Below are 16,305 nucleotides of genomic sequence, written 5' to 3' on the forward strand. Positions count from 1 at the left end.
CCGAGGGGCCTAAACCCTAAGTGAAGAGGCAGAGAAGCAGGAAATAAAGCAAGGCTCACACACACACACACAAGAACTTGCGAAGCAGGCTGATGACGTGGCAGATTTTCGAAAATCACGTTGGCTGATGATGTGGTAGGTTGTATGGATTTCCACATTTTGCGCTGGTTGATGATGTGGAAGGTTGTATGGATTTCCGTGATTTACGTTGGCAGCTTTTTGGCATTTCTTTTGGACGAGAAGCTTTTGAGTTTGAAGGCTTTTCATGTAAAACTGCTTTTGGGACCTAGGGCCTTTAAATATGAGGTTAGGGCTCGTTCTCTGGCATGCTTCCTGGCGAAGGTGCAGAGTTTGGAGTACCGGCTTGTACTGTGTTGATGCAATATAAAGAAATACTGAAAGGGGCGCCAAGGTTTGGGACCAATACTCTTTGGGGTGGAATTCCGCCACTCCATGTCGCGTGTCGTCTCTCTCTCTCACTCGGTTCAATTGTTATTTGAAGTGCTTAAAGTTGTTCAGTCTGTTCTTTTCTATTGGCACGTGGTGCCCGTCTTGTGACATAGAACACAGGATAACCTTGCAGTTCTCACTAAGTGTCTTGCTAAGACACAACATTAGCATTGCTTGCACTTAGTGGGAGTTATTTAAAGCTGCCACATCAAGCCTTCAAGTGGGAGGTTGTTGGGTCTAAAGTTCCTCTGGCCACCTCTATTGTATATTATTTTATGGCCTCTTATTCTTTGGGTGTGAACCACCCCTAGGGTCACTTAAGTTACCCTTGTACTTGTATCCTCATAATAATAACCATACCATCAAAAAGCGCGTGAATATTTGTCACCAGCGTGTGACTACTATCTATCCTTTTTGTTGATTTCTTTCTTATTATTTATTCATTTTCACTTTTTGGAAACACCCCTCGGGAAATCTAACCGCCCTGCATTGCATAGCTAGTGTGGAACTGTTCAGAGGGAGTCCAAGCCTGAGGGCAAGAGAGCACTAAGGTTGGACAAGGACTATGGTTAGCCAAAGTGGGGTCATTGACTAGCCAAAGTGGAATCCTTTGCTACAAAGGCTACATTTCAGTTTTGGGGGTGGGGGTCAGATGACCTAGAAAGATACAATGCCAGCATCTCCTAAAATTTAGGGAACTGCTATTTTGGGACCTGAAAATGTGTTCTCGTCATTACCTCCGGCATGACAAGGGGAACATTTTATAACTCTGCCGCGAAGTAATTGACGCGTCGGTTGAGATATTTTTAAGCGGCGAACCCAAAACGGGAAAATGCTTGCAAAAGCGCCAAGTGGCAGGCTCATGCAGACAAATGGGCGGTGATTTTTAAGCTGGGAGAGGCCTTCATTTGCAATTTGTCACAGGTTGAGAGCTATGGAGTGCTTCCTTTTCCTCTTATGTACAGTGCGGTGCCAGGAGTGATGCCCTGCACGCTACGCACTGCCCTCTCTCTCCCCTATGGCAGCATGTTATGCCCCTCTAGTGGACCCTAATATCCCTAGGAGGTTCTGGGATGCGAGGGGACCGCTGTACAGGTGATCTGGCGCATTTTCGGGGCAGAAAACAGAGAATTCAGCGTGCTGCAGATTCTCGCCAGGTTTTGTAAAGTGTCCGAATGTGTCGGGAAAATCATCCAATGCGTGGGGATACTGAATGCGAAGGGTCCTAGTACAGTTATGCTTCCGAAATCGGGCCAGAACAGTTGAAATTCAGCCAAGATTGTGCGGGGCAGCTTGTAGGGAACCACAACGTTTATTCCCTCTTTTAAAGAATAATGAAATACCGAAAGAGGTGCTTATTTAGGGGCCAATCTGGTGTCGGTCTTCTCATACAGGTGCAATCTAGCAGCTTGTATCCCTTTCCCCTTTGTTGTGTCTTGAAAGTACAGGTAAAGTGGGCGACAAATTAAATGGGTGGAAGCAAATAAAGTTTAAGTCTAAGGTCTACCGCCCTTTTTGGATAAACAGGCTAGATTCATGGTTCCATCGTCGGGATTAAATCACTTTTTCCCATAGAAGTGAGCCTTGGTCAGTGTGGGCTTGAAGAGAGAGGGGATCATAGACCAGACACAGGGAATTGCAATTATGGCTGATAGACCAGATGATGTGACTGAAGAGGTTTCCTCCTCACAGGGTCAACAGACACATGAAGTGGGTGAGTCCTCAAGACCACCACAGACGGATGATGATATATTCAGGACCCAGTTGGCTACTGCTCTGGCTATGTTCACACAAGTAATGCAAAACCTGAGGTTTTTAGCCTTTCTGGAACTTCCTCTTCCATCTCAGCAAGTTGGGTCACTGGATCATATTCAAAAGCCTGTTAGGGCTCAAGCACATGTGATTCATACTGCAGAGTCAATGGAAACATCTGTACACTTGACGGAGAACATGCAGTCTCCACAACCTATGCCTAAGGTGCAAGAACAGGTGGCTGAAATGCCAGTCTTTCGAGTTGTACCAGTTCAGCCAACCACTTTTCAGCAGCCTATAGCTGGTTCTAATGGGCAGGGAAGCAACCTACAGGCTATGTAACAAGTCTTCCCACCACCTTCAGTACACCCTGGCTATTTTGGAGGTGGATCGGTATTCCAGAGCATGGCTGGTGATGCACGTGGAAATCAGTTTTACACGCCAGGAACAGTGTTCGGGGGTGCTCAAACAATGATGCCTAACCCCATGTATGGTGTCACGGGCATGCTACCAGGGTTTTAAAGCACTCAGGGCCAATTTGGGATGCCACAGACAAATTTTGATATGGCTAGAATTACAAATCAACAGTCAAATATGGCATTCCCAGGTCAACTTAATAGCGGTCAAGGAACATAGATGAACCCTAACAGAGTTCCATGTTTCAGTCACTTCCATATGACAACTTAACGCCGCTGGAGAGGCCAACTCCGTACAAAGAAGGTGGCAAAGGTGTGACATTCACGACCTTTACAGGGTTTGATGACAGGAAGAAGTTTCTCTCATTCCTCCAGCAGTTTGACAAGGCCTATACAGGGGGAAACTTTACAGAGGCTTCAAAGGTCCGCAAGGCAGCCACTTTCTTGACAGGGAATGCGGGACAATGGTGGACAACTTTATTGCTTCAAGGGCAAGCTCTGTCCACATGGATTTACTTCAAGCAGATTTTTGCAATAGCATGGTTATTTGATGACTTTGGAGCAGATGTCATGACAGAATGGCACCAGCTTAATGCTGCCACTTGCAAGAATCTGGATGACTACAATCGGAAGTTTTGGAAAGCTCTACTTCTAGTAACTTCCTATAGGTTTGTGTCATTGACAGAACAGATTGAAAAATACTGTTGTGGCCTACCCAAAGGATTGAGAAAGTACTGCATGAAGACCAAAGTCACTACTTTGACGCAGCTCATCGAGGTAGCAAACACTGGCAATGGTTTGCTCAAGGGAGAAGATTGTGAATTTAATACTGGCATCAAGGAAGGATCATCCAAGAAAAATTCAGCGAAGAAGTACGTTCCCAATGAGGTTCCTAAAGCGACTCAGGAGCTAGCCAACGCAGGGAAAGGCAAGCTACGGCTGAATCAGAAAAGGGATCAGCAAAGAAATGGAAAAGACGTTTTCCTCGCAAGTCGAAAGAGCAAAAGAAGGTCTTGAGGTCAGAGAACAAATGCTTTATCTGTGAGCAGCCTGGTCACATTGCTTACAATTGTCCTCAAAAGAAAAGGCTAGCTGATCCTGAAGACAAGGAGGACAGGAAAGGAAAGAGGCCCATGGCCGGTCTAGTGCCAGAAATGGTGGGCGACAAGCCAAATTCAGATGCAAGTGAGCTTTGTAGAGCATGGGGAAAGGTTAGGGATCAAACAATGCTTATCTTCTTTGATCCATGTGCCAAAGTCAACTTCATTTCCCCGGAATTGGCTTCAAAGTTGGGAATTAGACCTGAAGAGATGGGGTATAGAGCATAGGCAGGTTTGGCATGTCCTGGCCATACAGAGGCTGTGACACCTATCATCGGAAAGTTGAGCTTACGTATCCAGTCCTGTGTAGATGCTGAAGAATTTTACGTCATGCCACTGGATGGATGTGATGTGTTGCTAGGTATTCCTTGGTTGTTTCGTGTACAGGGAATCATGGATGCCTACAACAAAAAGATCACTGTACAGAGCAGGGGAAAGACTCACATTCTGGATGTAAAGCTTAAAGGGGAGTCTATTCCCACTGTATCAGCTTCTGCTATTACTTCTGTAATGAAAAAGCATCTTTTTGCGCACTTGGTTTTTGCACGTGAAGTGTCAGATTGTGATGGATCAAATTTATTTGTGTTAGATAAAGAAAGGTCAATGTTTTTACAACAGTATACTGACTGTTTTTCCGATTCATTACCGTCTCAATTACCGCCAGAGAGACCCGAGGACCATGCGATAGATTTGGTGCCAGGCAATAGCCCACCAAATAAGCCTCGGTATAGGGTTAGTGCGGCTGAGTAGAAAGAGATAATGAGCCAAGTACAGGAGCTGTTAGAAAAGGGAATGATTTAGCCCAGTTCATCTCCATTCTGTTCTCCAGTGTTGTTGGTGCAGAAAAAGGATGGCTCATGGCGTATGTGCATCGACTACTGTGCACTGGACAAGAATACCATCAAGAATAGGTTCCCTATACCTAGAATTGATGATATTCTGGACAAATTAGAAGGAGCATGTTATTTTCTCAAGATTAGTGATCTTTATTGCTCAAGGTTCCTTTTAGTTCTTAGGGAAAGAGAGATCTTTCCGTCTTATGGAGAGTGCTATGATCACGAACAAAGTGAGTGGATATTGTGCATGCAAGTGAATGAGACTGAGAGAAGGAGAGAGAAGAGATACGATACTCGAGATTTTGTAAAACCCTTCTCCGAAGGCCCCACTCTCGTCGGCGAGTGTGGTCTACTTTGATTGCACAAAGGTGTACAATGCGTATGCAATTTGGACTATGCCGATGGTGACGACGACGACTTGATGGGTGAAATCTAAGATCTTCTAATCGCTGAATTTCGGGACTGTTTCGGTGGCTGAAAATGACTGTTTTGGCTGCGTTTTCTTGGCTAAAAATGGGGGGAACATCTGCAACCGTCTAGGGGCTGATCTGCTATTGCGTCATAGGCTGAAAACTGCGAGAATCCAACTGCTGAATTCTGCGTTTTTGCTACTGCTGAGCTGGCGTTTTTGACAGGGCTGAAAAAACGCTGAATTTGCAATGATGCTAGCGTTTTTGTCAAGGTCTGAAAAACGCTGGCTGGGATGTATCTGCTGAGGTTGGAACGTCAGGCAGGAGGACTTGTTGGCGATGGTTGCTGGGAGGAAACGCCAAAGGGAAGGAGTGGATGGCGAGGGTCTACTGTTGAGGGGGGGTACTGCGGAGAAGTTGCCTGTTGAGCGGGAAGCTCCTGCTGCCTCTTCTGCTAGAAAGTGCTAACTTGGGTTTGCTTATATATTAACTTAGCAAAATTGCCCCACCTTCTTTTGTTGGAAAGTCACTTAAAAATAATAAGTGAAAATCCCAATAAATAGGAAAATAGGCTAAATGCACTGGAAAATTCTCCTAACTGATGCTAATGGATTCTGATGGGAATTCCGATGATCATGCTGTGTGCAACCGGAGGATATGCATCTATGCTAAGTGACTGGGCATGCACGGTCTACGAATAGACTCACAAAAGTGCCAGATCACTGCTAATCTAGACTTGATTGGATTGACTGAACCCTGCTGTGGTGTAGCTTGTCCACAGACACATAGGGTTGGGATGTGTCACGTGACATCCCCTCCTTTTCAAAGTGAGGTACTGGTACTGAACTGTATGGCGTCGAGGGAGATCGCCAACAGCATCCGGAATCCTGGAAGGGACTCTTCAGCGGCCCACTCTGATGTGTGGGTCGTGCGGTACTTCAACTTCATAAAGGTCTGCAACGCTTGCTTCTTTCGGCCGCGCCGAAAGCGACACAAAGTCTTCTGTGGCTCCTTCGATGCTTCAACTTCGTCTAGAGACCTGCTTCTTTCTTCTTCAAGAATCTCCATGGCTGAAAATTCCTGAAACAATCTCCAACACAAAACCATGAACATACCCATTCGATGTAAAGTGAAGGAAAAAAATCTTGTCTTCTCTAAAGACTGTGCATGCAATGTAGACGAACATAGAGACGGAGTGACAACCCGTTCATCAAACACATGCAAACAATGCGGTCGAATCTTTTTTGTTTGATCGAAATCAATCAATTGTGGCAAATCACAATGGAAATGCCCATGCTTGGTGCTCATACAATCATGTGCTCGTTCAGAAACTGTGTCATACCAAGGAAGAAACATGGAATGTGACTTCCTGATATACAAACTTTTCAAATTTTCATGAACAATCCGCATACATTCGTGCTCATCCATGAGAGAAACGTGCTCAACATACAATATGTCATGCCTAGTAAAAGGGATCACATAACGATGCTGACTAAAATACAGGAAACCCTCACGAATGAAACACTCGAACAATGCGTGCCTATCAATCATGCGAACACATAATACTTCCTGTGATGGTTCTTTGGACCAAGGCTCGAGAGCCAAGATCGCTTCTTTGGGATCTATCGAATCGACCTATGGGGGATCTGTGGACCTCGACTCGAAAGCCAAGATTGATTCTTGGTGATTGATCGAATCTACAACGAGGTTAGCTTCGCTAGAAAAAGCATCAACTAACACATCATCCTTGTGAACAATCACATCTTCTTCATGCAACTCATCATGCTTGTGACAAATCACATCTTGATCATGCAAATCATCATGCTTGTCATTGTCATCCAAATCATTATGCAAATCATTGGCATCCAAATCATCATGCTTATCATTGTGCTTCAAATCATCATGCAAGTCATTGTCAATCGAATCATCATCATGCTTCACACAATCATGCAAATCCTGTGGGTCATGCTTTGGAGAAGAAGAGACTGAGAGAGTCTCCTTTTCCCGAATCTCTTGCATCGGTGCCGACATTGGAGACAATGTAACAGACTTGGACACTCCAAGTCAAGAATCAACCGCGATAGCACCAAATAACTACTTCAAAACAATTCACAGATCACAATAGATTTGCACTGGCCCGGCGGAGTTCCGTGCCTAGAGATATTGGCCCCAAAGACTGGCGCCCCTTTCGGTATTTCTTTTTGTATTAATCAATCATCAAAGTACAAGAGAGCGGTTAGGGTTTCACTCTCAGACTCTGCGTCCAGATGCTGTGAGAAGTGAGGCCCTCACCACTTATTTAAAGATACAAGGGATGCCCAAAAGCAGAGCCCCAAAAGCTTTTGAAATAAAAAGCATGAGTTCTCTCTCTCTCTCTCTTAGAGAGTCTTTTCTCTTTTTTTTTATAAAAATAAGCAAAAGTCGCGCTGCTCATCATTTTCCAAAAAAAAAAAAGCCTCCACGATTTTCGAAAATTAGGGTTCTTGGCAGAAATTAGGGTTTGTAGGAATTTTAGGGTTTCTGGCAGAAATTAGGGTTTCTGCTGTTTGCCACGTCATCACTTTGTGACAGACAAGAGTCGCAAGAACTCTTGCATGTGTCGGTCGTGCTGTTCTTGTCTTGCCTTTATTGCTGCTTCTCTTTCTACTTCTCTTGCCTTTCTTTCTACTTCTCTTTCTGCTTTTTCTTTTGCGTGTCTGCGTTTCATTTTTGCCATTCTTTTCTTAAACATCAGCTCTAACTCCTCCATAGGAGTTAGTGCAATCTTTGTCGTAGATGGGGAAGGGTCGTTAAAACCTCCTGGTGGGGAAATTTCTTCGTCGCCTCTTTCATGCTCATCACCTCCAAGCGAAGTATCCATTCCGCTTCGAGTGATGATCATTCTGAAGTCGTGGGTTCTTGGGGGTCTTGGTTCTTAAGTTCACGAGGAACTTGGGTTCTTGCGGGTCTTGAGTTCTTGAGGATCTTGAGGTTTTCTTTCGCTTGCAAATCGCGCTGGAGAAGGATCTTCTCTTCACCCGAGTTCTACTCCTTTCTGCGGGCGCAGCCCTTGGCGGCCTTGCGGTCACACCAAGGTTGCTTTTTCCCACCTCACGTCGATTGGCCGGCCGCTAAGTGCACGGTCCGCTCTCAATGAGTGAAAAGAGACACAAGGGGAGGTTGGACAAGCCCTTCTTTCTTGGGATTCCTGTCACTCTTCAACAAAACACGATTAGGAATGGCCACGCCCAAGTAAACTTGGGTTCGTGCGATCGCAACAGGGAAAAAAAAATTCTTGTGGTTCTTTCCTTGAGTAATGCAGAACACTTCCAAAGCTCTGATACCAATGTTAGGTGCCGCGGAATGAATGTTGTATTTTCTCAAGATTAGTGATCTTTATTGCTCAAGGTTCCTTTTAGTTCTTAGGGAAAGAGAGATCTTTCCGTCTTATGGAGAGTGCTATGATCACGAACAAAGTGAGTGGATATTGTGCGTGCAAGTGAATGAGACTGAGAGAAGGAGAGAGAAGAGATACGACACCCGAGATTTTGTAAAACCCTCCTCCGAAGGCCCCACTCTCGTTGGCGAGAGTGGTCTACTTTGATTGCACATAGGTGTACAATGCGTATGCAATTTGGACTATGCCGACGACGACGACGGTGGTGACGACGACGACTTGATGGGTGAAATCTAAGATCTTCTAATCGCTGAATTTCGGGACTGTTTCGGTGGCTGAAAATGACTGTTTTGGCTGAAAATGACTGTTTCGGTACTGGTGAGAAGTTGCCTGTTGAGCGGGAAGCTCCTGTTGCCTCTTCTGCCAGAAAGTGCTAACTTGGGTTTGCTTATATATTAACTTAGCAAAATTGCCCAACCTACTTTTGTTGGAAAGTCACTTAAAAATAATAAGTGAAAATCCCAATAAATAGGAAAATAGGCTAAATGCATTGGAAAATTCCCCTAGCTGATGCTAATGGATTCTGATGGGAATTCCGATGGTCATGCTGTGTGCAATCGGAGGATATGCATCTATGCGAAGTGACTTGGCATGCACGGTCTACGAATAGACTCACAAAAGTGCCAGATCACTGCTAATCTAAACTTGACTGGACTAACTGAACCCTGTTGTGGTGTAGCTTGTCCACGGACACATAGGGTTGGGATGTGTCACGTGACGGTCTCACAAATACTCTTGCTACGTTCAATAGGATGATGGACAGAATTTTCCGTCCACACCAACAGTTTGTTGATACATTCTTTGACGACATGATAGTCTACTCAAAGAATGAAGAGGAGCTAGGCATCACTTGGCCATTGTGTTCAAAGAGCTACGCAGCCATATGTTGCTCATCAATGCAAAGAAAAGCGAATTTTTTCTGGAAGAGATTCACTTTCTGGGACACATTGTCTCAAAGGATGGTGTCAGAGTGGATCCTGCAAAAGTTGAAGCGATCAAGTCATGGCCAGATTTGAAGACGGTGCACGATGTCCGAAGCTTCTTGGGACTATGCTCCTATTACAGAAGGTTTATCCGAAATTTCACTGAGATTGCTTCACCTTTACATGCTCTTCAAAAGAAGGCAGTCACCTTTAGATGGACACAGAAAGAGATTTCAGCTTTTAATCTCTTTAAGGAAAAGATGACTTTAGATCCAATCATTGTGTTGCCAGATCTTAGGAAGTCATTTGTGGTCCAGTGCGACGCCTGCGGTAGTAGCATTGGTGCAAAGATGGCAGGGTAGTAGTCTATGAGAGTAGAATCTTGCAAGGGCCAGAAAAGACTATGCAAGTCTATGAAAAAGAACTGCAGGCCGTGATTCATGCGCTCTTAAGTTGGAAACACTACCTGCTAGGTGCAGATTCCGTTGTCCAAACGGATCATCAGACCTTGCGATACTTCTTGACACAGGCAAAGTTATCTGAGAAGCATATGCGATGGGCAAATATCTTGTCCATGTTCCATTTTCAGATTGTGCATGTGGAAGGCAAGAAGAATGTTGTGGTTGATGCCTTGTCAAGGAAGCCACAAATTTCAGCTGTGTCAATTCCTTATCATCATGAACTTGATGATATGAGGGAACAATATGCAAATGATGAAGATTTTGCAAGGGTCTTCGAGCAGCTAATGAATGGACAACGTCATGAACACTATCTTCTCAAAGATGGGTTCATGATGACGCATGGCAGATTGTGTGTCACAAAGCCATTGCGACGCAAAGTTATGGAAGAGAGTCATGTCCCACCGTATGCAGGGCATCATGGTATCGATGCTACAGTTAAACAGGCCGGTTTCAATATTATCACACGACCCAAACTTTGCTTGCGTCCTCTTCCTCACGCTTCTGTCGTCTGCATCAATGATTTGCATTGCCTACACCCAGAAGGGCTTTTGCTCCCTTCAAGAGATGGAGCTCGGGGTTGTATTGGAAAGGTGGCAAACTCTCCAGGTCAAGGCTGTGTGATCTGAACCATGGTTTGTCGTATCGAGCTTTCTGATATCTGTATAGCTGACTAAAATGCTCGTTGTGGGAGTCTGTCGGTTGGGAACGCAGGGCAGATCCAAAGGCTTGCGCCCTTGACGGTAGTTCTTATTATTATGCTTGCAAAGTACATCTCCTGAGGGTCCTTTGCTCTTAGACTCTGCGTCCAGATGCTCTACAGAGTGAGGCCCTAGGGGCTCTTATAAACAGTGTAGGGTTTGCCCAAAAGCAGAGCCCCAAAAGCTAAAGCACTAAACCCCAAAAGCATATGCTCCCAAAAGCTAGTGCTAGAAACTCCTAAAAGCTGCCAACGAAAATTGCGGAAATCCGTACAGTCCTCCACATGGCACAACCAGCGCAATTTGCGGAAATTTCTGTATAGCCATTGCCACGTCAGCATCCATACAGTATGCCACACCAGCATGTCAGCATGTTTTACAAAAGTCATCTTTAGAGTTCAAGCTTTGGGTTTTTAGGGTTTTAGGTCCCATGCTCGGTGCTCATAAGTTCTTTAAGTTGATAGGCATCTTTTGGGTTTAGTTCCTCTTGTCCACTCGGCCATGCCTCTTCTGGTTGGGCATGCCACTTGATCACTTTGTGACAAAAATGAGGGGGGAGACAGAGAATCAGGCATATAGGGGGCACCATGTAGCAGCCATTCCTCTCATGCTTGTGTTTGATAGCCAAAAATCAGTCAGTTATTTACAGCCAGTCCATAAGCCAGCTCACCATGAAATATTTCAGCCTGGAACGTTTCACAATGCAAGTCAGAAATTTGACACGAAGCATTTCACCTTGTTGGAAAGATGGGACAAAACCTGGGATCGAAACGTCAATATATAAGTAATCCTTAATTTCTTGAAGTGCAAAAAGCCGGTTTAGGTTTTTTTTGGAGGGGTGAAGGGGGAGGGTTTCCCTTAAAATGGTTAACTCGAGAAGTGAGAGCCTTATAATGAATATAATTGCTTACCTCTTTCCAAAGTTTGTCTTTGATGCTACTAGTTAGGGTTGATGTCAAGGATGTATTATCTTCCCTCTTTTTGTCAAGATATATAGCTTATCTAAACAAAACTTGTGTTATTGCACTTGTCTGTACAGGTTAATAGCAAAGTACAGGCCAACAATGCCTGTCCTGTCAGTAGTGATTCCTCGCTTGACCACAAATCAATTGCGCTGGAGTTTTACCGGTGCATTCCAGGCAAGGATTCATTCTCTATGTAATAATAAGTGTGTTTAATTTCAAGTTACTGTTTGGGGGCTTACTTCAGGTGTGGGTATTAATTACTTGTTGCGGACAATCTAGTTGGCTGTTTGGGATTGTGCTTGACATGGTTTAAAGGTTCAAATATTATGGCATAACTCCTATGTACTCAACAGTAGTTAGGTCAAATGTTCTCTTCACAGTCGCAACATTGGCATTGCTTGGAGGTTGAGAATGGGAGAATACTAGGAATCAAAGTTCTGTTGCAGTATTATGATGTGATTATGCAAAAATGCTACCATGTTTACTGAGCATTTTACTTGCATATGCTTGGCAACTAGGGGGTTTATGAGCTTCAAATGGGGAAGGTGTAAGGTAAAAGACAGTACAGCCTGTGAACTGTGAACACATCGTCTGATTTACCAAGAATAGGCATACTGGTGATGTTTGGTAGATCAGCTCTCAGAGGGACTACAGGATGGCTGTTAAAGTGGGGCTCTAGTGAGTGTGGGCAAATCCTTTTTATATTGAGTCACTTGAATCCCAAAAGCTTGAAGTAGAATTGGGATTCCAAATGCTTGAATTAAAATGTGACACCAGCTTACTAAAGCACTTGAAGGTCAAGGCATGATGTAAAGATTACATGCACTTGCAGAGGACTCTAAAGCTCACGTTTGCTCGTGCTCTCCTCTACGGCTGCCGTTGGCTTGTATTAATTTTTTCTAGCTAATACGTCTTTTAATGCTACGCTTAATTGTGGCCGAGTCTGCCCTGCATCTCAAGATTTTTGACAGAAACTCAGTACTCGGAACTTTGTATTGATGTATATGCTCGTGTGTGTGTGTCCTTAAGGAGTGTGTTTCTTTGGTGCTGTTTGCTGGGAGTTCTCCCTGTTTTTCCTTGCCTTTGGGTCGCTGGAAGGTTATGGATAGCGAAATGAATGATCAAGTTTTCTTTTTGTCATTCTGATTTGACATGCAGGCAAGACAATGTTTGGTTATCAGAGGAATTTTTCCGATGCTGGCTGACCCAAGACATCCTGTAAGTAGCAAATCCGCGCTCATCTTGTCGGACCGGTATAACCATGCGAATCTGGTTGATGATTGTTCTCTCTCTTTATGTACAGGCGGAAACAACAAATGCTACAAATGAGTCTGTCCTCAAGGTGGCAATGGACCATGGCAAATCTGCAGGAATTATCAAGCCTCATGATCGTATAGTGGTATGTCAGAAAGTGGGCGATTCTTCTGTGGTAAAGATTATTGAGCTCGAAGAATAAGCAGGCGTCGTTCTGCTAAAAAATGGCTTTTTCAAGCCTTAAAACTTTTCTCCATCGAAGGGAAAGGAAATTATTTGAGTGGGGACTTTGTACTTGCCTTAGTACTAACCAAGGCAATGGAAGTATTTTACCGGGTCAGAATTCTCTGATTTTAATTATTCTCTATGGGAAGAGATCTATGCAACAATTAAGGCAGATTGGAGACTTAGAGAGAGACAGAGAGTGGCCTTACAATTTTGACTTTCCTTTTCTGTAGGATCATTATCAGCATAAAGCCCTGTTAATGGGGGGTGTGATCTGATTATTGTTATTTTCGAAAATTCATATAAAAGGACCGTATCACGCGTTTCTAAAAGTTTCTGTTAACTAAGGTCACACGGGTATGGCACGGGCGTGTGCGGATGCAGGGTGTGGATGCCATGCAAATGCGAGTGTGTGTGCACATCTCTTTCTCCAAACATTGTATTTTTCACCCTAAACCCCAAACCCTAAAACTTATCATTAGTTTCCTTGATTTTGACATTGCCAATTTGAGAAGTACTATGAGGAGTTAAAATTTGCCAAAGATTTGTGTTTTGGCAGCTTGAAGTAATGCAAAAAGTCAATGCCCTAAGTTGGCACATTTTCTCATACCCTTTGCTTTGAAGTACGTGCCGCAAATTGGAATGCTAATTGTCCTATTTGTCTTGTTGGAGCAAGGCATCTCGAAACTTGACAGGTCATGGTTAAGCTTAGATTATTTTGGCTCGAGTGTTTTTTTGATTTCCAACTGAGCATCGGTCTGCTCCTTGTGAGCTTGCAGCGATGCTTTTAGGTGACCAAGTCTAATAAAAATTCGAGGGATGTAAGGTTCTAGGTATATTATGGTAATGTCTAGCTAAGAAGCTACTTATCTACTTCATGCTCTGTCCTATTCAAGGATAGTTAATCATTGTATAAAAGTAGGTAGTATAGTATAAAACTTCTAAGTTGCTTACATTAGGCGTTTTGAGCACATGGGGAATCTTTCATTTCATTGGGAATTTCCATGGATTTTTCAGGCACTTGAGTAATTTTTCCAAGAAAGAAATAAGAAATAAGAAATTGTGGGAAAAGGAATATTGGTTAGGCTATTGATGTTACCTGATTATCCCCCATGTGGACATTGTACATGGCCATTGTTGTGTGTACCTCATGCTTTCGATTGGACACTAACTCTTAGTTGGCATTTATACATGGGCATTGCTACATGTACCAATTGTGCTTTAGATGGAACATTAACTGTAAAAATAGGCAAACAATCCGGCTGGTCCAAAGGCGCTTCGCCTCCAACGTGGAATTGTCAACTCTCCAACCTCTCAAGTTGGAAGCTCTTTATAACTTGTGTGTGTGTGTGTGTGTGTGTGTGCACATATTTGAGCAATGATTCCAACATTAATACAATTCTTAACTCTCTATTAAGTGTTTTTGTCTTAAGGGATTTCCAAGTAGAGATAAAAACAATAGGGAAAATCAAGCAACCTAAGCTCATCTCTGTCAGGTTTTTCCCTAGATAGACATTGAAAGGTTGCCCATCTACGAGTACATGAAAAATGGTAGCTGCCCGGCTTATTGAGTAATTTACTTTTAGCACTTTCATTCCACACCCATGTGTTTATGGTGCCCACCTACTAGTTAAAACACAATACGAAGTGTTATATGTGAAGTCTTTTCAAAGTTCAAAGGGCGTGTGAGTAAGCATTCAAACAAATACATGTGAGTAAGAGCCTTCCTATGTGGTTTTGCTTGTGTGTGTTAAGAGGTTACCTCTATACTGTGTGTGCACGCACACATGTACATGCATGTGTGGATTCCACCCTTGATAAACGAGTATGTGTGCATGCTATATTCATGGGGTTGTGTAGATTGCGACTTGAGATCAATTGCTCTCTCTCTCTCTCTCTCTCTCTCTCTCTCTCTCTCTCTCTCTCTCTCTCTGTCTCTCTCAAAGCGGCAAGGGAAAAAGGCAAGATTGCCTTTTACGGAGATGGAAGAGTGGTAATACTAGAGCGACGCTCCACATGACGGTGCGAGACTTATGGGACCACACTCAAAGTGGCTACCTGGAACTGTAATGGATCTATGCGTCTTGATGTGGGTGCTTTTGAGGATAGCTTCACTGGAAGAGACATCATCTTTTACTCTGAGACACACCAGGCCCCTGGGCAATCCATGCCACATCAGTGGATACAGCCGGGAGACAGCTTACAGACAGGAGACACGCTCAGAGCACAGAGGACGGGGCTCGGGGGGAGTGGCAATGTTATTTAGAGAGGATTTGCAGCCATTGATACATATAGCCCACAGGGATGAGTAGGCTAGGTACCTGTGGGTGAGATTGAAAGCAGAGAAAGGCAAATATCTCTACCTTGCTATTTGCTACTTTCCCCCGAGTACATCAGTTTATGCATCACCCAGAGGACAATCCCCTTTCTCTATTTTGGATGATGACATATGGGAGTTCTCTAGGGATGGTGACATTATCATCCTAGGGGACTTCAATGCTAGGACTACCCATCACCAGACAGTGCACTCATGGACATTGGCCGGAACACGACCTGCAACGTCTTCAAGCACGCCTCGATAGGGGCATCTACTATTATCATTACCGACCTCCTGCAGGTAGTGGGGTTGTGGCAATGGATCTAGAATGGTGGCTCCAGGCAAGAACGATTAGAGGGCTCCGAAGAGCTTCTCCCCCAATACGTAGCTGACCCATGTCCAAGCCGACATCATCACTCGCATTTACGGGCCGGCATACTCGTCTCCAAATTTGTTGCATGTTCGTATCTCAACATGAGTTCATAGGCCCGACATTCATCACCTCCTTGCCAGTAGCTACATTTTCAAAAGAAGACAGTTGCTTATGATCTAGATATGTACACTTTGCAATTTATAAGATGCCTCATAGTAGCAACGTGCTTCATGCCAATGGGACTTTTGCACTGAGAACTTATCTCTACACTGTCTATGACATACAATATAAAGTTACCTCTCCTTCTTCTTAAGCTTAATCAATATCTTGTATCTTTTGTATTTGTCTTGATTCTTGTTTTGTGTCTGACACAGAGGACATACATATATTCACAACAATGGACATTTTCGATTGCACAAGCACGACTCCAACTCGACAATATTGCAAGGTCCGTTATCTGTATCCAATTCTCTATGCCCATATGTTTGCTTGGCGCAACACATAAATGCTCCGGGGCAGGGCACGGCTTCCGTTTCTTATAATTTTTGGAGAGACCACAGTGTCAACTCTCCACCATACTTTTGTATGGAACTTCTGCATGACGTGCACTGTATATTTAGCATTTTCACTTTGTGCCTAGCTGCAAAAATGTTTAACTATTCACATTGTTTTTGTGTAGCTTGATTCAA

The 16,305-nt window shown here is 43.9% G+C and overlaps 1 protein-coding gene across 4 annotated transcripts in view; it reads left to right on the forward strand.

Moving 5' to 3' along the window:
* The window catches only part of LOC147440788 (pyruvate kinase 1, cytosolic-like), a 59,019-nt gene extending 45,761 nt beyond the window's left edge, over positions 1-13,258 (forward strand). For all 4 annotated transcript variants that reach the window (XM_086482632.1, XM_086482630.1, XM_086482631.1 and 1 more), the window contains exons 15-17: positions 11,522-11,621; positions 12,606-12,665; positions 12,751-13,258. In XM_086482632.1, coding sequence (XP_086338758.1) covers positions 11,522-11,621; positions 12,606-12,665; positions 12,751-12,903 — 313 coding nt within the window. In that variant the 3' untranslated portion in view covers positions 12,904-13,258. The remainder of the gene's footprint in view (positions 1-11,521; positions 11,622-12,605; positions 12,666-12,750) is intronic.
* Positions 13,259-16,305: the final 3,047 nt, after the last annotated feature.

Source organism: Adiantum capillus-veneris, chromosome 15 (genome assembly GCF_014529385.1).
Source record: "Adiantum capillus-veneris isolate H3 chromosome 15, ASM1452938v2, whole genome shotgun sequence".
Taxonomy (NCBI): domain Eukaryota; kingdom Viridiplantae; phylum Streptophyta; class Polypodiopsida; order Polypodiales; family Pteridaceae; genus Adiantum; species Adiantum capillus-veneris.